This window comes from Phoca vitulina, unplaced genomic scaffold (genome assembly GCF_004348235.1).
Source record: "Phoca vitulina isolate PV1807 unplaced genomic scaffold, GSC_HSeal_1.0 scaffold63, whole genome shotgun sequence".
Lineage (NCBI taxonomy): Eukaryota > Metazoa > Chordata > Mammalia > Carnivora > Phocidae > Phoca > Phoca vitulina.
The window spans coordinates 4,819,824-4,843,776 of record NW_022589766.1 but is presented as its reverse complement, the minus strand read 5'-3'; the positions used below and the strand labels follow the sequence as shown (position 1 = coordinate 4,843,776).

Genomic DNA, 23,953 nt, shown 5'->3' with positions numbered 1-23,953 from the left:
TGGAAGTCTGGAATTGTGATGCCTCCAGCTTTGCTTTTCTTTTTCAAGGTTGCTTTGGCTATTCGGAGTCTTGTGGTTCCATACAAATTTTGGGATTGTTCTAGTTCTGTGAAAAATGCTATTGGTATTTTGATAGGGATTGCATTAAATGTGTAGATTGCTTTAGGGAGTATGGACAGTTTAACAATATTTGTTCTTTCAATCCATGAGCATGTAATGTCTTTCCATTTCTTTGTGTTGTCTTTTCTTTCATCAGTGTTTTATAGTTTTCAGAGTACAGATCTTTTACATCTTTGGTTTCGTTTATTCCTAGGTATCTTACTGTTTTTGGTACAATTGTAAATGGGATTGAGTCCTTTCTGCTGCTTCATTATTGGTGTATAGAAATGCAATAGATTTCTGGGGCGCCTGGGTGGCTCAATCAGTTAAACATCTGACTCTTGATTTTGGCTCAGGTCATGATCTCAGGGTTGTGAGATCAAGCCCCATGTGGGGCTCTGAGCTGGACATGGAACCTGCTTAAGACTCTCTCTCACTCTCCCTCTGCCTCTACCCCCGCTCCCTCTCTAAAAAAAAAAAAAAGAAAAAGAAATGCAAGATTTCTGTACATTGATTTTGTATCCTACGTGTTGTATGCAAGTACACTATATTTTTACACCAATAGTACACTGTATGTTAACTGACTGGAATTTAAATAAAAAATAAAAAACCAAAGGGATACATACACCCTGATGTTTACAGCAAAACTATCTACAATAGCCAGATTATGGAAACAGCCCAAATGTCTGTCCCATCTACTGATGAATGGATTAGGAAGACGTGGTGTGTTACACAGCCATAAAAAAGAATGAAATCTTGCCATTTGCAGCGACATGGATGGAGTTCAAGTATTATGTCAGAAAGACAAATACCGTATGATTTCATTGGAATGTGAAATTTAAGAAACAAAACAAGCAAGCAAAGGGGGAAGAGAGAGAGGTAAACCAAGAAACAGACTCTTAACTATAGAGAACAAACTGATAGTCATCAGAGGGGAGGTCAGTGGAGTGATGGATGAAATAGGTGATGGGGATTAAGAAGGGCACTTGTGATGAGCACGGGGTGTTGTATGCAAGTGTTGAATCACTTATATTGTACACTGCATGTCAACTAACTGGACTTCAAATAAAAACTCGGGGAAAAGAATTAAACTGTAGAAATTAAATTAATATCCATTATTTCCCAAATTTACATTGTTTTAGTAAAGCTTTTGATTTGGGGGAAAAAAAACACAAAGTAGTTGGTATCTCTGGGTATGGGTCTATGGGTGGTTTTTATTTTCTAGTCTAAAAAAACTTTACAAATAACACAAATCACTTTTGATGTAATAAAAAAATAAAGTTTATTTTTTTTAAAGAGTGGTGACAGGAGTTCCTGAAGAGACTGCAGCAGGCAAATGTCACAGGTGAGAGGGATTTGGGGGTGGGTTGTAGGTGTAGGTCCATCTTGATAATTCACAAACAGAGTCTGGTCCTCACTGGTAGGCAATACTCCAAAAAGTAGAGCTGCTTTGGAGAATTGACTTACACTAATAAGCTCACAAAAGAAAAAGAGGATACCCTAATTTGAGCAGGAAACTACGACGGACACACAAGCATGTGTATTTATGACCTGTGACCAGCACATGTCTGTGGATAATCTACAAAGGAAATCAAACTATAATTGGCAAGTTTCTTGATGTTGTACGATTGACTGCAATGAACTGAGGGGCCCACAATGGGTATAACTTGCCACAAAGACTCGATAGTCCTTCCATCCCATCCCTGGGTAAGTTTGGGATGATAAACGCAAACCCTTCTGGATGTATGGGCTTTCTGTGCTATGCTCCAGGCTCGCCATCTACCTTCAGTATATAGCCTTTTTCCAGAAAAATGATACGCTGACTAGATTTTAGTATATGAAGTCAAGTCACATACTTAATTCCATATCCGTAAGATTACACCAAATCATCTTAATTGGGGTTTGGGAATTCAAACATTTACATAATTTCTTGGCTTATTCCTGTCTCCCAAATTTGTGTGAATTTTACTAATAGATTCTCAGAAGGCAATCTTCTTTTACTCATTTCAAGTTATTTTTAGAACTGCCTCACCCATCATCTTCATGTATTGACTACCAAAGGTACAAAGGACAGAACAGGAAAGGGAAGGAAGAAGGGAAGTTTCAAGAGTAGGTCATAAGGCTTAGGGAAGGGTTCAAAGTTATTAGTAGAAACCGAGGACCTACCTTAGACCACACACTGTGCTAAATACCTCCTTGCATCATTCATAGCACATACACATGACTGCGGTAATATTACTAATCCCATTTTACAGGTGAAGAAACTGAGGCTCAGAAAAAAATAAGTAACTTGCCCCAGGTCGAAGCCTGCCAGGCTGAACATGACTAAGAAACAGTCATGGCATTAAAAGCTTGGGAGGTCTTGAGAAACTTTCAGAAGAAAAGCAAAAAGAAAAAATGGAAGGAGCAGACATCAATTTTTCTTTCAGGAAACTCGTGAGCAAGGAGAAAAGATGAGAGCAGGAAGAAGAGCAGGACATTTTGGAGGCACAGCGTCTACGTCTGGACAGACCCAAGCTGCTTACCTAGGACGCACCTGCCATGCCGTCAGGCACTCTCTCGGTGTTGGAGGTCTGCAGACAGAAGGGCAGGGATAACTGCTAGGGCAACCAAGAGGCTGGGAGGGACAGGGGATTATGAGCACACTGCTGGAGAACTAGCCTGGCTTACAAATGGACATTTTCTCCTCACCTTCTCAAACCTATTACAGAAAAAAAATTTAAATGCCTGCTGCCAGAGATCAATTCTGATGTAAAAGACAGGAAATATTCTCAGAAGCAATGTTAGAAAATATGAGGTTTTTCTTTTTTTTTTTTAAGATTTTATTTATTTATTTGAGAGAGAGAGAGCGCATGGGGGGAGAGGGGCAGGAGAAGCAGACCCCCAGCTGAGGAGGGAGCCTGATGCGGGGCTCGATCCCAGGACTCCAGGATCATGACCTGAGCCGAAGGCAGTCGCCTAACCAACCGAGCCACCCAGGCGCCCGAAAATATGAGGTTTTTTCAATAAAGCTTATTGTTTAAGTGTACCAAGTGTGGCCATTCGGTTCTTGTGGAATTAGCCTGGAAAATTAACATTCTTTTGATAGGAAAATGTTTTTAAGTATGAGACAACCACTTTACAAACTAATTTAAGTGTGACCCAGTTATCATTATACACTGCCCAGTACCCAGTTCTGGGGAAATCAAGAACAGGACATCATGAACAGCTGTTAACTGCCACCAGGTACTCTGCTTTCTGAAACAAGGCACAGGATTATAGAACACCCAGGAGCAAGCAGGCTGATCATTCTTTTTTTTTTTTTTTAAAGATTTTATTTATTTGAGAGAGGGAGAGAAAGAGAGAAAATGAGTGGGGGGAGGGGCAGAGGGAGAAGCAGGCTTCCCGCAGAGCAGGGAGCCCCACTGGGGGCTCCATCCCGGGACCCTGGGATCACGATCTTAGCCAAAGGCAGACGCTTAACTGAGCCACCCAGGCGCCCCTGGGCTGATCGTTCTTTAAACAAACAAAACGAAAGACCATTTAATGTTTTGCTCTAAAATAATCAATAACTCTGAGACAAGTGGCTGGACATTATTTTTCTCCTCCTAGCTCCCTCCCCTCTTGTACCTTCCAAGGAAAAACAAAGAAGACAATCTGAAAACAGTTAAAAGGATTTAAAAATTATTTACTTTTTACTTTTATTACAATAAATATTTATCAATAATAGAATTAAACAATTTTAAATTAAAACCTACTGCATTACTTTTGGGGTTCACAGCAGCAGAAATAAACATAAATCCAGTTGAAAGGGCAAGGCTTCCAGAATCCAGTGGCAAGAAACAGTCAGGTCTTGATTATCTGGGCTACCAACAGGGAACAGTACTACCAATGATGCAAAAGTAACAGTGTAATGCATAGTTGTAATCTATTTGTGCATCAAATTATCTAAGACTTCACAACACCGCAGCTAAGGAATTTAAGCAAGTTATGAAGCCCCATTTCTGCAAGGGCTAGGGTTTTTTCCCCCATTGAGCCCTTCAGAACAACTGTTCCAAAGCTGCCTTCGGGCGAGGAAAGGGCTGCATCATCATTCAGAGTCAGAAGCCTCAAACCCGGTGGAAGCAGCTATCTTTCTCACTCACAATCCCTGGTGAAAGGGAAACAGAAAGCGACATATTTCAAGGGCCTTCCTTGGGGATGGAGATGAACTGCAAATAGGAAAGACTGTGGTTCCAGATAAGGAAGAGGCTTCACAGAGTTATGGGCTCCATGCTGCCTAAGTCAACAAGAAGAGAACAATCTAATGAGGGCTTACCATTTTACAGATAATCAAGAGAGTATGTACGTATAAATGAATGTATCGTACATATAATGCAGAAATATGTGCACATATTGAATACGTATATACACGCACACCACACATAACCAGATAAAATAAATGCTACGTTATTTACTATGAACACAGCAAGTTCTAGAAAGACCAATTATGAATATGCTCAATTAAACTACTTGAAAGAGACAATGAAAGATTTTGTGCTACCCTTTATCTTCCACTCTAATATATCCTACTTGTCGCAAACACATTCTGGCTGCTTACATGGAGCTGTTTCTCAGTACCTGAGAAGGGAGGGAGTCATCCTTTTGTTTCAGAATACTACAGAAAGCAAACTGTAATGGCCCAAGCGACACAACTCAATAATTGATTAGGCCGTGATTCCTGCCACCTCTTCCTAGTCACAGGACATGAAGCCTTACTCAGAAAAGTACCAACTTCTTTTCCTACAGTTGGCTGCAAATTTAACCTATTCTATGTTGGATGGGAGGGAAAGGGGACAAGGTAGGTGGTACGGAGTTTGCACCTGGGCAGTAATTCACTGCCTCCCCATTACCCAGAGGAAATGCTACTTTTTTAAAAACAGTTGAAATTTGGAGTTTAATACTGAAGTCTGCTCTCTTGGCACATTTTGGAATGAGCAAGTCATTACATGTTGCTGGGACTTTGTCTCTTGAAAGCTAATAGGGTAAGTTAGCTAAACAAAATAACCTACAATGTTAATATTGTGGGTAGTTTTAATTAGCAGTTGTTAGAGTTTGATGCTAAATGATACCAGTAATTCAAACAGATTTAAAATGCAACATTCACAGGTCTTGCAAAATGAAAATTCCCCCATAACGGGTTAATAACATCAAATACTAACTAAGCAGGTCCCAAGTAAGGTCAAGAACTTACTCTTTGGAGATAAAAAGTGCTTGTCAAGAATATCAGAATCTAGAACTCATGGCAAATTGTGTATGTTTTAATAAAAAAACAAAATCAATTCTAATCTTAATTATTACCCATAGAAACTGCTCAAGAGAAGACTTTAGCCAAAGAACCATAAGGCATCCCCAGCATTTAGCCATTCCTGGTTTTTCGGGGTTTTTTTTCTTTTTTTAAGATTTTATTTTTTTAAGTAATCTTGACACCGAACATGGGGCTTGAACACACAACCCTGAGAACAAGAGTCGCACACTCTACGGACTGAGCCAGCCAGGCTTCCCCACTCCTGGTATCTTGAATACTGTCTCTAAGTTCCATGTAGCATTAGGTACCATACGGCCATGATCCAATTCACGAGCTTTAAAAACAGCACCACTCTGATTTAGCCTACCTTTCTAAAAATGATTCTGTGAAGAGTAAAACAATGTGAATGGGTCTGTAGGAGACCAGACAATCCTTCTGTTATGTCCAAACGGACTTTCCTATAGAGATAAGCCCTTGTTAAAATATTCTAAAATCAGTCCACGTACCATTTTCCAATTCTGGGACCCTGGCCTTTCTGACCGAATACAACACAGCTTCCTCACGCAGGCCGCCTGGTGAGAGGGCCACAGACGGCAGAACACCTTCTGCTTCCCTAAATATGAGCTCATTTAAGATCTGACTGAAGAGTGGGTCCCTGCTTAAAAACAACCCCCCCCCCCGCAAAAATCAGCTAGATTACTATCTCTTGCACATTTGTTTATTAAAGAGCAAAGCGTGTTACTAGCATGTGGACGTTTATTTTGCACCGTAAAAACACTGCAGTGAATGAGCCAATAAATCCCACTCCCATGGTTCCACACAAGGAAGAAGTTAACATGTCGCCACTTTCTCTGGAAAAGCTACACAACCACGATTTACCATATACCCTCATGTAACTGCCTGCCAAAATGTCAGTCATTTGTGCCACCGTCAAAGATGAAAAGTAAAATATGCAAATCACTGGGTTACATAATTAACAAAGGAAAAACCAGAAATCTACTTAAGCTTCCTAAAATGTACAGAGCATCACACTTTCAAGTTTCACAGTGATTAGTTTAACACCGTTTTACTGTTAAAACTGTCGCTTAAAATGTACATGTCAAAGTGCTTCAAATGCAGCATACTAATTAAAATTCCTTCTGGAAGGTTCTAGTACTGGCAGCTAACTTAGGAAGGTTATTCACCCACAGGGTGTTCAAGGAAGGGCATGCTCTTACAAGGACACCTCACAGGACAAAGAAAATCCTAATATGACCAGAGATCTCCTAGAGTACTCAATCAAGTCCAGAACCGAGGTCAAGATAAAGGCCACTCTGAAAACAGGAATCAACACAACAACCAAAGATTTCTGTATTTGTTTTTGGCTTTTTGGGGACCCAAAGTCAAAAGTTCTAGCCCATCGGGTTTACTCTGTTCCCTCTGGCACGGTCCCAGTCCTCGACATGTCAAGAGATCTAAGGCAATCCAGGAGATTGGAATGTGGCAGACCCAGGCGCTACAAAGCAAGTGGGCTCCTCTGTCCCAGGTGTAGCAAGTCAAAAGGAGGCCGGGTGAACAGTGAAAAGGAAGAGTTACACACAGGCTTCTAGTTAAAATACAAAGGGGAAAAGGGCCCTTTGACTCAAACACCTTCAGTTTATCTTTTTATTTTCCACAGGCTATAGAATCAAAGTCTACTTTGGAAAGCAAGTTACATTCCAAATGTTTTTTGACTGACTACAAAATAAATTCTTTGAAAACTGAACACTTGGGAACTTTTCAAATTCACATTTGAATTTGAAGTTACTGGAGGAACAACAATTTTAAACTCTGCACTGCACTAGTGGGCACAACAGGCCCTGTGCATTAAGGTGACCCTTTCCTCTCCTTCGGTGGACCTTATGCCTGCTTTTTCTTTTCCATATTCCCCCAAAGCCCAGACTCCAGGTCATGATTAATGCTCTCTTGGTACCTATTTAGAATTTGGACAACTCTAGACATATACTCCTCTTCCCCATACCTCTATATTAAAATAAATGAAATACTGGTAGTAGTAGAACATTCTAGACCATAATCAGCATGGAGATATTTTTTAAATTAGAATTTAAAATATTTTAAGCATGATACTATTAAAAGGCCAAGGACCATTTAGTTTTTCATTTGGAAGTTATTCACTCTATTACCCTTGAGACTAAAACTCATGAACTACATCTATTATGTATAAATGGAGGAATGGCAGTGTCAACTGTGACAATCTTAAACTGTGTAACGCACTAAAGATCATGAATGTTAGTAAAGGATCAGAAAAGGCAGATACTCTATCCAGGTATTTTAAGGATTTTTCTATCCCATGTCCCCCTCAAATATAGGGGAATTAATTTCTGACAAGCATGAAAGGACATTTTTCATACCATAACCTGACAAGAAACTTCTCACAGGTCTAGGTTAACTTTGGTCAGCAGAAACACAAAGCAAACATCTGGCCTGGCTAAGGCACTCCATTCTGAAATGTACAGAAAACATGCATGTATGACCAACCATGCCATTGCTCCCCTAAAGGCAGCTCAGTGTATGCTGGGAGAAAGGCTGGAGTGGTAGACTCACCCCAAAATATCATGCATAAGCCTGAAATATCTTTTATACTTTGGAAATGTTATGGTAATTGGCATGACACAAATGCACAGAGCTATTTGCAAGTAAGTCCTGCTTCAGCTGCTATATCACTACACGACAAATGGGGGCTTTCAAGATGCATTTCAAGATGGCAGACTAAACCAAAAAAAAAAAGCAGTCCACTGAAGATTCACAAGTCCACAGTATTCTGAAACAGTTCATCACTCAGTTTCACTTTCACCTTGTTGACAGCCACCTTTCATCTAATGGTGTCAATAAAACTATGGCATAATTCTTTACCCCTATAGGGAAATAGGTCTTGAAGTACAGGCACAAAACAATTTCAAATAAACTTGATGCAACAGAAAAAGAACAGAAAGACACTTTGATGTAAAATAGTCCCAAAAGTACAGAACATGACCCTATGCCAGAAGGGTATTTTTTTTTTTTTTTAACTATACTGTATAAGGTGAAGAAAGCCTGTGGCTCAAATTTGTCATTTTATAAACATTTCTCAGTTCTTTTCTTATATAATACAGACTAATCTCATTCTTGTGTACAAGATCAACAAAAAGGTAAAATGATTAGCTCAGAAACCTTAGAACAAACAAAGCTTTGTTCCCAGCCCAAACTACCACTTGATCCAGTTCAATTTTACAGATGACAAAGAACAAGGTCTACAAAATGAGTTACCCTTACTTAATTTGTTCATTCTCTGACCTCCATGATGGCAACTTATTAACAAACACAGAATCACTACCCACATTTTCCAGCATCGATTTCTCACCATGTTCAGTCTCAGAAAAAGTCACAGAATATACCTCAATCTTTATGAACCGTTTTTAAAAATGAGTACAGAACCATGAGTTAGCTCCTTGACTCCTCATTTCTAATAACCTGGATAACAATGATTAGGATTTACAAATTTAAAAACTGAAATATTACATAGTTATTTTTACAACGCAGGAGACTGAAATTCAAAAAGGAATACCCTATAATTAAATTTAACGATGGTCACATTCATAGATAAATAATGGTTAAGAATTTAATTACATATCAACACAGTGGTGCCTATTTTATCCAAGTGCAATCCATCCAAACGAAAAAGGGTTTAAGATACACTCTTCATTCGAGCACAAACCTCATTCAGTGGAAAATAAAAGAAAGTCAGCAAGTAAATTTCACCACCACCAAACTAAATGGAGACAAAGTCAAAAAGATAAAATATCCACATTCATGAAAAGGTGTGATCTATAAAACAACCACATTGAAGTCAAAGGGATTTTTATGTTTGTCAGTAAACCTCAAAAATTATTCCAAGTCATATTAAAGAGAGTAGGTACTCAGTAAGGCATATATATCAGAAACTTTCTTCAGGTGGGGAAGTGGGCAAGTTAGGGAAGAAAGAATTTCTACTTATTTATCTTGTATGAAATAAAAAACACAGCACTCTCTCCTCCATAAAAAAGAGACGGATGGACGGACGGACGGAAGGAAGAAAGAAACAAAGAAAGGAGGGAGGGAGGGAGGGAGGGAGGAAGGAAGGAAGGAAGGAAGGAAGGAAGGAAGGAAGGAAGGAAGGAAGGAAGGAAGGGCAAACTGAATCAGAAAACGAATTTTGTAGTGAGGTTCATAGCAGGAATTCATAGTGAGGCTCATGAGATTTCTAGCTCCAAAGTAAATTTCTCTTACAAGGAAGTTTACCTGTGTTCCCTACAAGTAATTATCGTAAGACTGGGACTGTCACATGCATTCATATAATCATAGTTCACAGGCACCAAATCTCAGCAACTTGCAACTAAGGGGGGAAATGCCATATTTAAATGATGAACCATGTCAGTGGGTGAGCTACAATTATGATCCACTCTCTGCTAAGTCTCAATTGAATATTTTTCTTTAAAAGAAAATTAAATCATTTATCAAGATCTCTCCCAAACAAAGAGAGCCAGAATACTAGAGAATCTAAATATATATACTAGCTCTCTTAGCACATGAGGAAAAAAGGCATTTCCATGGGAAAGAGAAACCAGTATTTGGCAATTGTACATTATAGTTCTGTAATCATTTGGCATCTCTTGCTAAAGGTGACTTGCTCTTATATTTTCCCTATATTAGATTTGGGCTATTGATAACTTCCACTGCTAAAGACCTACTACTAAAGTAGTACCAAATATGAAAACATTTTGTGGTTTTCTTAATGTTATCAGTGTTCCTAAACCAATGTGGGGGCTTTAAAAATAAAAACAAAGCATCTTTAACTCTGTATGAACCAAAACATTATAGACTCATGAAGCTAAAATCACTAGAAACATTTTGCTGGTCTAAAGTACATTATGCTTAACCAAAATGCCACATGGTTTTATAAAAAATAAAATAAGTTGGGAGTTAGTAGGTCCAAAATTCCGTAAGTTCAGATCATTTGTATCACTCCCGCTATCCAAGTACTATACACACTTGAGTTCCCAGGTCTGTTAAGCAGATCAGTTTAGTTCAATGGTGATGGATGAAATATTTACAAGCATCTTATTTACAGTACTTTTTTCTGTAGATTACAGGCCACTATTCTTTTCTTCCATTCCTAGTCAATCCGAGTTTGGTTTCCTCAACGAGAAGGGATAAATCTGAAAATGGCTGCTCAGCTGCTTTACCTGCGGAAAACCAGAACATGAGGCGGTGACAAATACATTCCTAGTCATTTTTTAAAAGGACACAGAATTCACCCTCTGGAGACAATTTACCGATGCGGCAAAACTCAGCAGAAATAATGACAGGTTTTTCTGGCCTAGGATAGCTATAGAGCTAGAAGGTTATAGAATTCTATAGAATACCAGGACTACCCCTGGGAGGGTTAGGACTTAAGCCTGGGGCTGCCTAACTCCAAAATCTAGTCTTTCCAGAGCCCTCTGGACCACACAGATTCACACCCAAATCTGCTGAAAAATTATAGGGTTAGCTGACTTACAATATATAGTAGATCGAATATTTACATATAAAGTTAGACTCAATATTCAGCTGCTTACAGCATTTCTAGGTAATCATTCCTAATACTGATGAAACAGTATAAAAGTAGATTTGTACACTTTGGGAGATTTAGGCCATATTGGTTAAGGTATTCCTGGTGGGTAGGCAAGACCCTGGTTATGTGTCAGTTACCAAACATTATTTATTTAATACTTCCCAGCTCTATTGTTATTATTTATATTTCAGTAGTTCAAAAGTTAGTGCTTTGTGTGGCTTATCAAGTTTTACCTTCTGGTCAGAAGTTGCAGAAGTGGCAAGAGAGCACAAAGACAGACAAAAAAGATGTTCTTTGAATTTTTTTTTCCCAATAACTTGTACTTATTTTCCAGGTTAACAGTGAAAATGTACTGCTTTTGTAATTTAAAGAAAAAGATGTTTGGGTTTGGTTTATGTACAGTTGCCTAAAAATATGCTTCTGAGGGGTTATAATAAATTAACACAATTATAAAAGACATTTACAACTATATTATGAAATAGAATATGAAAGCCTAAGAGTATTAACATAAAGTGAAGAAGCATTTATGTTAAGTATGCGCAAATAAAAACAAACAATTACGTCTTCATGTCATAATCCCTAGTTATCGTGGATTTTTTTTTCATCTATTTTATCCCAACAAATGTAAGCTACTTTGGGGAGAACCCTACGAGAAGAAACCTAAGTTTAGCAACATATGCACAGTATAAAGTAGTTATCAAGCATGACAGGTGCCCCCATTTTAAAAATATGTATGGCAGTATAGAAGACATTTTGTTTCTCAAACTGAGTCCTAGTAGGGTTCTTTTTAAAACAAGCATACCAAATAGAAGCATTTTAAGAGTCATAAAAACACGAATACTAACATGAATACCCTTTTACATTTTTCATTGCTATGAAACTACCCTCAGAAAACAAAGAAAAATATATTATTCCAGATTGTTCACTCTAATTTATAATGGTGAAAATTTAGAAACAACATAAATGATTAAAATAACTGGATCATAACTAAGTACACTGGGTAATTATTAAGTAATCTCCTTCATGGAATATTGTACAACAATTAAAAATCATATTTATAAGACCATGCTAAAATATGTCAAATAATTAGAAAAGAGTGTTAAAGTGTGAGGGAAAGAAAATAAACTGCATGGTTCTCATTTTCATTTTATTCTATCTTAGTCCATTTGCCCTGAAACTAGTCTCTTGCTTTAGAAGAGAATATTAAGGTTTGCAAAATACTTCTTAAATCCATTTTCTTCTAATATTTCCCCCTTATAAAAATGCCCCTAAAGCTAACGAAGCAAGTACAGAAATAAATCATCAACAAATGGGATTATTTGGTCCTCACAGAATTAAAAGCACATAAGAGTTTACAACTCCATTCACCAAGAAAACAGTATACATTTCTACCTACTTAAAAACAACTAATTCCTCATAATAATTATCCAGCTTTTAAATTACTTGTAGTTACTGTAACATATTCATCAGAGAAACGGTATCTGAAATTATGTACTGGATATTATTCAAAATTTATAGAGAATATCCCAATTCTTCCAGCTATTTATTTTTTTTTCCTTCCAGTTACTTTAATAAGCTACTTTCTTATGAAATTTTTCCCTCACCTCCTTTCCTAGTACATAAAAACCAAATGGAATCAATTTTGCTCTAGAGTACTCACCACTTGTACTCCATAATGGATGTGGGCCAGAGTGAAAACAGCTGTTAAAGTATACAGGAGAATGCTCTCAACGTAAGAGGGTACTCCTAAGTTTACCACCAGGACAACCAAGAAAAGAGGAACCAGGAACCAATTCAAAGTTGGGCACCGGGTGCTGCTCATTTGACAAACAATCAGCTGACACTTGAAGTTGGGGCGGGGGGCGGAGAATGAAAATTTAATTAGCAAAGCACTTCCAAAATTAGTAACTCCAACATTTAAAAAGCATTTCAAGTACTTGAACCAACACAGTTACATGACATTATTAAAATCAGTAGTTCTCAACTGCTCAGGAGCCAAAGTGAACCTCTGCCCACACGTCCAAACCCACGGACCCTCAGAGCGTGTGTCAGAAGAGGTGGGAAGATAATTTAGTCAGGTTGCTACAGAAGGCATTCTTCCACTAGGTAACAGTTTGGATAAAAGAAATTTCTCCCAATTTTAAGCATGATATCTGAAAAAAAACTTTCAAAACAGCCTTTTCTAGCTCCATGCAACTAAATCTCTTCATGGTGCTGAGGAGATGCTGCCTCCAGTTCAATCATATGGTCACAGTAACACCAAGACCTCTCTGGCTCCCTTTACTTTCAATACCTTACTCAAATCTAGCTTTATTCCTTCTGAGATACCTTTTATACAATGTATTAATATTTTCACATCTTTAAACCCTGTGAAATCAATAGGACTGGTGATATTGAACACATGTTACAGACACGGAAACATAAACTCAGTGGCTACCTTATAAAGTAAAAACTAAGTTTTTAGAGTTAGAGCACAGGCTCCCTGGTTGCGAGAACCATTAAGGTCCCTTCTCAACTCCTCCTGATCTCTCCTACCTGTCTGCTCTCTTGCTGGGCCATCGCAGAGAAAGGGCTTTTAAAAAATGTTCTATTTATTACAAAGTTTTTACTCCCCGTTAATTTTAAAATCAGCTGATTTAGAAGTGTGTGTGCGTGTGTGTGTGTGTGTGTGTGTATTTTCTCTCAAAAACCCCTTTCAGCCTCGCGAAATTAATCATTAGATCTGCAGCCATCTGGAAAAGGAAAAAATAATTTGCAGCATTTCTGTCTTTGGGGTTATAATTCTTTCAAGTTTCTGATATAAAATATCTTTAAATTAAAATCTGTTTATTTTCAATACTATATAAAATTTCTCAAATTATCAAATTTTGTCATATACTCCTTAGATATATTATGACTAATTTTAAAAGAAAAAAATCTTACTGTGATGTTGGCAAAGGCTGTTCCAACCATAAAGTAGAATACTCTAGGATGCAACTCTAAAATATCTGAAGGCGACTGAAGGATCCATGCTGTAGACAAAATGAATAGCAAACATGGAGAAAAAAAGGGAACCATAGCTTCATAGATTGAATTGTGTTTCAAGGTGTTATTTTTATAGCTTCTGAAAAAAAGAAAATCAAGTAATACAAAGAACATTATTACATGTAAAACTCACACTGCGTTTGTAAATTTTCTAGTTTTCAAAGTACTTTCACACTTATTCTCTTACTTTATACTCACAATAATCCCATAGCACAAAAAGAACCAACATTACTAACCCTATTTTGCAGACAGGTTAAGTGACGGTGTGAGAATTTAAGTTTACATAACTTGCTACAAAGTGGCAGGGCCAGGACTAGAACGGAAGTCTTCTGAGCCCTAGTGCCCTGGAATGTAAAGATGAATAGCACTTGATCTTTGTTCTGGGAGATTTACACTCCAACAGGGGAAATAAAATGCACACAAAACACCACGAGGAAGTACCTCAGAGTGCCGCGACAATACAAAGTGACAGAGAACCAACGAGTGGAAGACTCTGCACTGAGACCACCCATAGCCTATCTCGGTGTCTCCAGCACACACTCCATTATGTGTCAGCTCATCTGAACAGAGCCCCAAATTCTAGTCTTGGTTCTGCCCCTGATTACATGATCCTGGACAAGATATCGCCTCATCAGGACCTCATCCTTAGAAGATGAGGAGAAAATGTCTCCATCTGTAAGGCCTTCAGGGCCTGAAATGTTACGGTTTCTGTGAGTGACTGCCAGTTGCCATGAGTAGGGAAGATTCATAGAGCTTGGAGGGACACAGATAGGGTTCTGCAGGACAGATCTGAGGGCTGAAGGACGAGGAGGGAAGTACAAGCGTTTCAAGCAGAGGAAACAGTATTAGAGGGAAGTGGGAACAAAATTACCAAGGAGGGAAACAGCAAAATACATTCAGGTCCCCTACGTAAATTCAGCGTGGCTGAGCAAAGGTGGAGAAGTGCAGATCAAAGAAATGAAATGCCAGCCAGGAAACTCCTCCCGAACCCTGGCCCCATTCCTCTGGCAGGAATTTTTACATAGTGCTACCTGGGAAGTCAGCATAGATTCAGGGTTAGGTCCTAAACTACACAAGTCCAGAAATTTTATGATCAAGCTGACTACACTTACACAGAATCAATTCATAAAAACTTGTAATCAATTTCTAAAAAGAACATGAACCTATCAATATTCAACAAGAACACACTCCTTCCCAATTCACTCCACAAAAAAATGACAAATAGAAGACTGGTGAGCCAAAAATTATAACAAAAGAACCAGCAGTTTTGTGCTATGGTTGAACTGACTACAGAGCCGCCGCTGTAGTCCCTAAATGATCCTAACCTCATTCTAGGTTCAAAATACAGGTTTCACGACCTTTTCAAAATGTCCAGATGCCAAAAGTAAAACAGATCCTAAAATTCATCTATGTAATGATTTTCACATTTCTTGCCCAATTAAGAAATACTTACCTGAAAAAGTTTAATAAACTCATTGGAAGAGTCACACATAACGCACAACCTAAAAGGAAGAATACTTAAATTATTGTGATTATTATTCAAGAGTGATGTTTATAATTATCAAATACATACAAAATATTTAATGCTTTTAGACCCAGTAACTCGCAGGTTCAGGTTCACTTTTGTAATGAAATTAAATACACTTCTGAACAACATTTACAACCAGAAGAGTGGCAGTACAGCTTGGTGATTCCAGAGCAGAGGCTCAGGGGCCAGATCGGGCTTGAACTTTGGTTGCGCCTACAGGTTATGGGATTTCAGGCAGATTAACGTTTCAGTGCCTCAATTTCTTCTTTTATAAAATAGACATAATAGGATTGACCCCGTAGGGTTTTGAGAATTAAATGAGTTATTACACATAAAAACACCTGGAACAGTACCTGGTATGCAGTAAATTGCACAAGTGTGAGTTACTGAAAGAGGGGATGGTTTAATGGATTCTGTGGTTTCCCATTTCCACTTATTTATCTCCCTAGCATTCTCAGTTCCTCCGCCCACCCCTAAGCATACACTAGTTCTTTCCCCTCAAACCCGAAAACAAGGACAGCCTTCCCAAGAAGCCCCCCACCCCCACCCCATTGCTTCTCCCTCTCCACTTCTCTTACTCTTCCCTATCACTCGCTAGACCTTGCTGGTGGCCTTCAATTCCTCAGTACTCATTCATTCTGCCTTCCCTCTGCAGAAACTGTACTCTGGAATTTACCAAGTTCTCCTAATGATCAAATTCAATATTCTTTCTTCACTCCTGACTTCTAAGTAAGAGGACTCTGCTGACTCTCCACTAACTGCAATTCGTTCCTGCCTTTGCCTTTGCCTTTGTGATCCATTCTCCCAGTGCTGTTAGTTATCCAAGCATTACATGTGCTATCCTTTATTGGCAACTCTGCCTCCTGCATATTCCTAACTGGGCATTCAACTGTGCTTCTATTCTCCCTCAGAGAATCCTCTCTTACAGTTTAACTGCAAGTTTCCTATAGATGACTCCGAAATCTAGTAATGTACTCTTGGGCAAATCAGACAATCTGTCTGAGCTTCAGATTCCACAGCTGTACAACATGGATGGGTTAATTGACTTCCTAATGTCCCTGGCATTTTTAAAATTCTCTGGTTCTACAAATTACAGAGATGTAAATTCCTGATTTTTTTTCTCTGTCAAACTCCAAATCAACACCTGTGGCAAGTTGCGGGCTACTTCATTTGGGTATGTCACCGTCACTCAACAGATTAGCCCTAGCTTGTCCACTCCAGACTCCCGCTGTATACTTGGCTTGGGGTGGGAAGGTGGTCAATGCAGCTATGACCTTAAGGATCAAAGACAGAAAAGCATTCCTTCAAAACAATTCCTAAGACATTCTGCTAAAAACAGATAAAAAGACTAGAATCCACCAAAAAGAAATCTCATTTGAAAAGATGAATTACTCTGCCACTTCCAAGCCCAAATGTGACAAAGTTCCCCCAAGCTAGAAGAGCTTAGAAAGGAAGGGAAGACAAGCTGACTCTCTGTCAAGCTGGGAAGAACTGGTAGGGAGCAGGGGCTGAATTAATTAACCCAGAATCACTATAGCTCTGAGGTGTTGGAAATAGGCTGACAGAAACTTGCAAAAGATTTGCTACTAAGAGTATTTTTAGTTTCAAATATCTTGAAATAGCTTTATCTTAAATACAGCAAGCATGTAGGAAGCCTGGGCTATATATAGGTTGCCAAAAAGACACTGTATCTTCTATTTCTTCTCTAAATAGCACCTAATGTATTTTCCATAAAAAGTACAGGCATACCTCAGAGATATTGCGGGTTGCATTCCAGATCATCACAATGAAGTGAATGTCACAATAAAGCAAGTCACATAAATTTTTTGGTTTCCCAGTTCATAAAAGTTATGTTTATACTATAATGTAGCCTATTAAGATTACAATAGCATTATGTATTTAAAAAAGGTACATGCCTTAACTAAAAAATACTTTATACTAAAAAATTCTAACCATCATCTGAGCTTCCAGCTAGTCGTAATCTTTTTGCTGGTGGAGGGTCTTGACTCGAGGCTGATGGCTGCTGCTGGGGGTGGCTGTGGCAAGTTCTTAAAACGGAAAACAATGAAGTTTCCCACACTGACTCCTCCTTTCACAAACAATTTCTCTACAGTATGCAATGCTGGTTGATGGCATTTTATCCACAGAACTTCTTTCAAAATAGCAGCCAATCCTCTCAAACCCTGCCACTGCTTTATTCAACTCGGTTTATGTAATATTCGAAATCCTTTGTTGTCATTCCAACAATCTTCACAGCACCTTCACCAACAGATTCTATCTCAAGAAAACCACTTTCTTTTTTCATCCGTTAGAACTCCCCGTCTGTTACAAAGTTTGATCATGAGATGGCAGCAATTCAGTCCCACCTTCAGGCTCCACTTCTCATTCTAGTTCTCTTGCTATTTCCACCATGGCTACTTACTTCCTCCACTGAAGTCTTAAACCTCTCAATGTCATCCATAAAGGTTGGAAATCACTTCTTCCAAATTCCTGTTAATGTTGATTATTTTGACTTCTCCCCATGAATTATGAATGTTCTTAATGGTACCTAGAATGGTGAATCCTTTCCAAAGTAGGTTTTCAATTTACTTTGCCCAGATCCATCAGAGGAATCACGCTCTATGGCAGCTACAACCTTCTAAAAAGGTATTTATTTCTTCAATAATAAACCTTGAAAGTCAAAATTACTATTCAATCTCCGGCAGGATGAACGCTGTGTTAGTACGCATGAAAACAACATTAATCTCATTGTACATTGTCATCAGAGCTTTGGGTGACCAGGTGCTTGTCAATGAGAAGTAGTATTTTGAAAGAAATCCTTTTTTCTGAGCAGATCTCAATAGTGGGCTTCAAATATTCAGTAAACCATGCTGTAAACAGATGTGCTATCATCCAGGCTTTGTTGTTCCATGTACAGAGGACAGACAGAGTAAATTTAGCAAATTCTTAAGGGCCCTAGGATTTTCAGAATAGTCAATGAGCACTGGCTTCACCTTCAAATCACCAGCTGCATTAGCCCCTAACATGAATCAGCCTGGCCTTTGAAGTTTTGAAGCCAGGCATTGACTTCTCCTATCTATGAAAGTCCTAGATGTAATTTCCTTCCAATATTAAAACGGTCACATCTATACTGAAAATCTGTTGTTTGCGTAGCCACCTTCCTTAATTATCTTAGCGAGATCTTCTGGATAATTTGCTGCAGCTTCTACATCAGCACTTGCTGCTTCACCTTGCACCTTCATGATATAGAGAAGTCTTCTTTCCTTAAACCTCAAGAACCAACCTCTGCTAGCTTCAGACTTTTCTTCTGCAGCCTCTTTACCTCTCTCAACCTTCACAGAATTGAAGAGAGTTAGGGCCTTGCTCTAAATTAGGCTTTGGCTTCAGGGAATGTTGTGGCTGATCTGATCTTCTATCCAGGCCCCTCAAACTTTCTCCATATCAGCAAAAAGGCTGTTTTGCTTTCTTATCATTCGTGTATTCAGTGAGTAGCACTTTTCATTTCCTTTGGGAACTTTTCCTTTGCATTTACAGACTTAGCTAATTGTTGGGTGCGAGGGGCCTGGCTTTTGGCCTATCTTGGCTTTTTTCCAAGTGATTAGAATCATTATGATTAGAATCATTTCTAATTTGTGGTTTAAAGTGAGAGATGTGTGACTCTTCCTTTCATCTAAACACTTAGAGGCCACCGGAGGGTCATTAACTGGCCTAATTTCCATACTGTGTCTCAGGAAATAGGGAGGCCCGAGGAGAGGAAGAGAGGCAGGTAGGTGGAGCAGTCAGACACACGCAACATTTATTAATTAAGTTGCCATCTTATATGGGTGTGGTTTGTGGGGCCCCAAAACAATTCCAATAGTAACATCAAAGATCACTGATCACAGATCACCATAACAAATATAATAATGCAAAAGTTTGAAATATTGCGAGAATTACCAAAATATGACAGAGGGAGACACGGAGACATGAAATGAGCAAACACTGTTGGAAAAAAGGCCCTAATCGACTTGCTAATATGTTGCCAGAAACCTTCAGTTTGTAAAAACCACAGTATCTGCAATGCACAATAAAGTGAAGTGCAATAAAACGAGGTATACCTGTATTGGGAAAGCTGCTTTATTTATTTGTAAAGAAACGTGGGCTTTTGTTTTATTTCGAGAGAAGAATTCAGATAAACTTATAAATTACAAAAAAAATTATGTGCCTGTTAAAGTACCCCCTTAACATTCAAAAATATATCTCACATACCAGAGGATTCCATCTTATCATTAAGTTTAACATTTAAACATAAAATGCAGCAATACTGCCACAAGACTAGTCACTTAAATCAAAAGATTCACTATGTGGTGGGGGTGAAAAATAGCTAGCCTTTCCAAGGAAGAGGATTCAGTTCATATAGAAACCCAAAAATGAACATTTGGAAGATAACAGCGGGGTTCTAAAATATCTGTAGTTCAGGGCCACAGACAAAGGCCCAAACCACTACCCAAAAGCCAGTGCCTAATGCACCACTTCTCAGCTGTTTCCAAACCCTACCCAATGCCCGTTCTATTACCAATGTTCACTGGCAGTGAGAGAGGGGGTTATATTTTAGATAAGGGAACAGAGCAATAGCCAAGAGTTTGCTATTTTACTTCTACAGAGGTCCTAACACCACTCCTAGTGCCCCCAAATAACTTCCTCCTTGCCTCTTTGCACAGAAAACACTCTGCCTCCCATAGATATCCCCTCTGGCTAAAATCAAAAGGGAAACATTACCATGATCAAAAACCTTTACCTACTAATGGCCAGTGGCAAAAGGAGAGTATCTGAGAGGAACAAAGGCTCAACTTCTGGAGTGGATGTATTATGAAGTAATCTCTATCTTCCATCTATTCTACTTCCTACAAACTAATGATCTTCAATTTTGAGACAGGCATGAAATCTATACCAAATATCCACCTAAATGTGGATCCTCTAGAACCGTCTAGGTTTATTTAAATAGTTAGTTTACAAGGTTGATGTGATTTTGGTATTTATTTCCTTCTGACTAGAAATAGCTTAGTGCTAAACAAAAAAACCAAAACACAGAAACCTCAATTTTCCTTACTGGTTTGGTTGAAACCAGGGTTGTAGGCTGTTCTGCTTGCTGGAGGGTGTGGGAAAGGGGAAAGGTGGTATAGCTTGTGATAATCAAACACTGGCTTCAATAATAAAGTGATGTTAAAATAGGCTTCAACATGGAGCTTCTTACCAATAATCATTGCAGTGAATAGGTCTCTATATAAGAAATTAAACAGGAAAGGTTCATACCAGGCCTCAACTCCCACAATCGCAGTCACTATGTAGACAAAAGATATAGTCTGGAAGGAAAATGCAGACAAAAGCATACAGAGGCATTAACAGCTGGAAAGATCAGGGAGCCAATAAAGCTGTATGCAGCATAAGTCTAGTAAGTAAACAGTTTTAGTAAAAGCAAGAAGTACACTTAAATTTGATACTGTGTCAAGTCTTCTTGCCTTTAAAAATGTCTTTTTTCAGCCAACAATGCCATAAAATAATTAACTTCTAAACAATGCAAGCAACTGGCCATAATTTAGAACACTTAAAAGCATGTCAGGAATTGGTTAAGGCATAGGATGATCCAATTTGCCTACCCAATCTCTTTCTTCAAACACACTCCAAAGTCTGATGCTTTACTGGGGCCTTAGGCGCAAATGGGCAAAATGGTAACACAAAAAAGCTAGTATTCAAAGGCAGGGAGAGTTAATAGCAAGCCTATTAAGTAAGAGAAAACAAGTATCCCTACTCATTGAAACACGGGCAGTAAAGACAAAAAGGCAACAATTATATGTGTATATCTTTCTTTACAAAAATCAACAGTTCAAAGGAATATTTATTAAGAAACTGTTCATTTTTTAATAATGACGACACTGTGATTATGGTTTTTTAAAAACTACTCTTACTATTTAGAGATATGTAGTAAAATACTAATCACGTACTATCTGGAATTTCCTTTAAAATAATTGGGAGGAAGAGTATACATGAAACTGGACTGGCCATGTAGCTGCTGAATCTAAGTAACAGGTACATAAGGGTTCACTATGCTATTCTACTTTTTTGTTTGAAATTGTTCATAAATAAGCAAGAAATAACACAAAATAAAAAGGAAATTTTTTAGGGACGCCCGGGTGGCTCATTGGTTAAGCGGCTGCCTTCAGCTTCGGCCATGATCCTAGGGTCCTGGGATCGAGTTCCACGTCAGGCTCCTTGCTCGGGTGGAGCCTGCTTCTCCCTCTGCCTGCCCCACCCCCTGCTTGTGCTTGCTCTCTCTCTCTGACAAATAAATAAAATCTTAAAAAAAAAAAAGGAAATTTTTTAAAAACACAAATCAGTTCTAGCCAAAAAAGTATAAGGGCTATAAAGAAGGAACGACAAAAACTTGCCCCCAAAATTCATGGCAATGTTGAAAATTTAAAGCAGAACACATACTTACCACTTGGCTAATGTCATATCCCCACGGCAGGAAAAGAATCCCTGTGTTATATTTTTCCCAGTGGGACAGGATGAAAGAAAACAAAACTACCCATAGCAGGAGATAAAGAACAAAAACACTGACACCAGATGGTCCTCGTCCAAAGATGGAATACACAGTCACAACAAAGTAAACACATGACCAACTATCCAGGCCATGGTCAAAAAGCTCCCCTAAAGGGGTGCTGGAATTGGTTCTCCGGGCTTGCTTTCCATCCACACCATCTGCAACAAAAACACATTACCATGGGAAAAGGTCAACGTCTGTACCAGTATGGGGAAAGTCTTCTTTAATAAACTGGAGAAACATAAAACAAAACAGATCACCATATTATAGAAATGTTAATAAACTAAAGAATAGCTACCAGTCAGTACTTTTTATAAAAATCCAACCTTTAATTCCTACAATTCGAAGATTTCAGAAATAAAATCTGCAATCTCTCAGAGTTTAACTTAAAAATTAAAATACGGGGCGCCTCGGTGGCTCAGTCTTGGTTAAGCATCTGCCTTCCACTCAGGTCATGATCCGGGGGTCTTGGGATCAAGTCCCGCATCGGGCTCCCTGCTCAGCGGGGAGACTGCTTCTCCCTCTCCCTCTGCCTGCTTGTGTTCCCTCTCTCACTCTCTGTCAAATGAATAAATAAAATCTTTAAAAATAAATAATTGGTTAATGAAAATTAAAATACATTACATCACACTAAATGGTGTCAATTTTAGATCTTAAGACAAAGCATCGTAGTTGGACTCTGAATTCCTCCAAATCAGCCGAACAACCAAGTTATTCTGCTAGCCACAAATTTTCAAGCCTCCAGAGAAAATTCAATAGTTACTCATTACAATTTATCGAACCACTCTTTGCTCTAGGATCCAAAAACACCCTGTGCTTCAGTCCTAACACCTATTTCATCTTACTTGAAATTACAGTCACTACGTCACAGATGTACCACTTCCACAATTTTAAGTGCTTTCAGAAAAGACTTTGCACATAGTAGGCATTCAGTAAATGTAAGAATGTATTAAAACTGTGCAATGCACTATTCTTGATGTTGTGAAGATTATAAGAATAATCTCAGAATAAACTAAGTTTGTGCCCTCAGTTTACAACTGAGAAAGGTAACAAAACACGGTAATGAAAGATACAGTACATCCCAAACCACAGAAGAGTACAGAAAAGGGACAAGTACTCTTCAGGCTAAGATAACTGAGAATGGCCTTCCAGACAAGATGAAACCGGAGTAGAGACATAAAGAATGAGTTGGATTTCAGTAGATAAGAGTATGCTATTTCAAGAGGAGGAAGTGCTATCGGCAAAAACACCAAGATGGAAAAGCACATGAGTGTTCAGAGAATGCCAAGTAGCTCAGGTTGACCAGAAGAAACCAGTATGTGAAAAGGGCAGTAGAGAGGCTAGAAGGGAGGCTGGAGTGAGTTTAAAAAGTTTCAGGGAGTACGAGGAGCTACTAAAAGGATGAGTAGAGGAGTGATAAGGGTGAAAGCAGTGACGAGCTTTGCGAAGACTCCCCTGGCATCAGTGGGGAATGACAGGCTGGAGAGAGCACACTAATCAGCAGGCCCACACTGACATGGGATACAGTGGCAATGAAAGGCTGGAGGCAGGTGAGATATTAAGAAAATAAAAATGGCAATGCAGCGAAAGATGACCAGTGAGGCTGAGGGATTGAAACATCCTCTCCAAAATTTCCCATCTGGGTAACTAAGAGGAGGGTAGGAAATAAAGAAGTCCAAAGAAAGAGCGTGACTGGTGGAAAAGATGCTGAGTACAATTTTAGGTGCTAAAACTGAAGTGTTGGCAGAATTATCCATATGGTAATATCAAGCAACTCAACCTAAGGTACTTACTAGCAACTCAGAAGACAGATGAGGGCTAGATATAAACACAGGAGTCATCCCCACA

General features: G+C 38.7%; 1 protein-coding gene across 2 annotated transcripts in view; it reads right to left on the bottom strand.

Annotated features, from left to right (window-relative positions):
* Positions 1 to 9,491: 9,491 nt before the first annotated feature.
* SELENOI (selenoprotein I) overlaps positions 9,492 to 23,953 on the bottom strand; it is a 36,564-nt gene continuing 22,102 nt past the window's right edge. Inside the window, exons 5-10 of one of the 2 annotated variants that reach the window (XM_032391544.1) lie at positions 22,001 to 22,263; positions 20,759 to 20,867; positions 15,451 to 15,499; positions 13,896 to 14,076; positions 12,634 to 12,816; positions 9,492 to 10,605 (exon numbers count right to left, since the gene is read on the bottom strand). In XM_032391544.1, coding sequence (XP_032247435.1) covers positions 10,507 to 10,605; positions 12,634 to 12,816; positions 13,896 to 14,076; positions 15,451 to 15,499; positions 20,759 to 20,867; positions 22,001 to 22,263 — 884 coding nt within the window. In that variant the 3' untranslated portion in view covers positions 9,492 to 10,506. The remainder of the gene's footprint in view (positions 10,606 to 12,633; positions 12,817 to 13,895; positions 14,077 to 15,450; positions 15,500 to 20,758; positions 20,868 to 22,000; positions 22,264 to 23,953) is intronic. The other variant, XM_032391545.1, reaches the window with a different exon arrangement.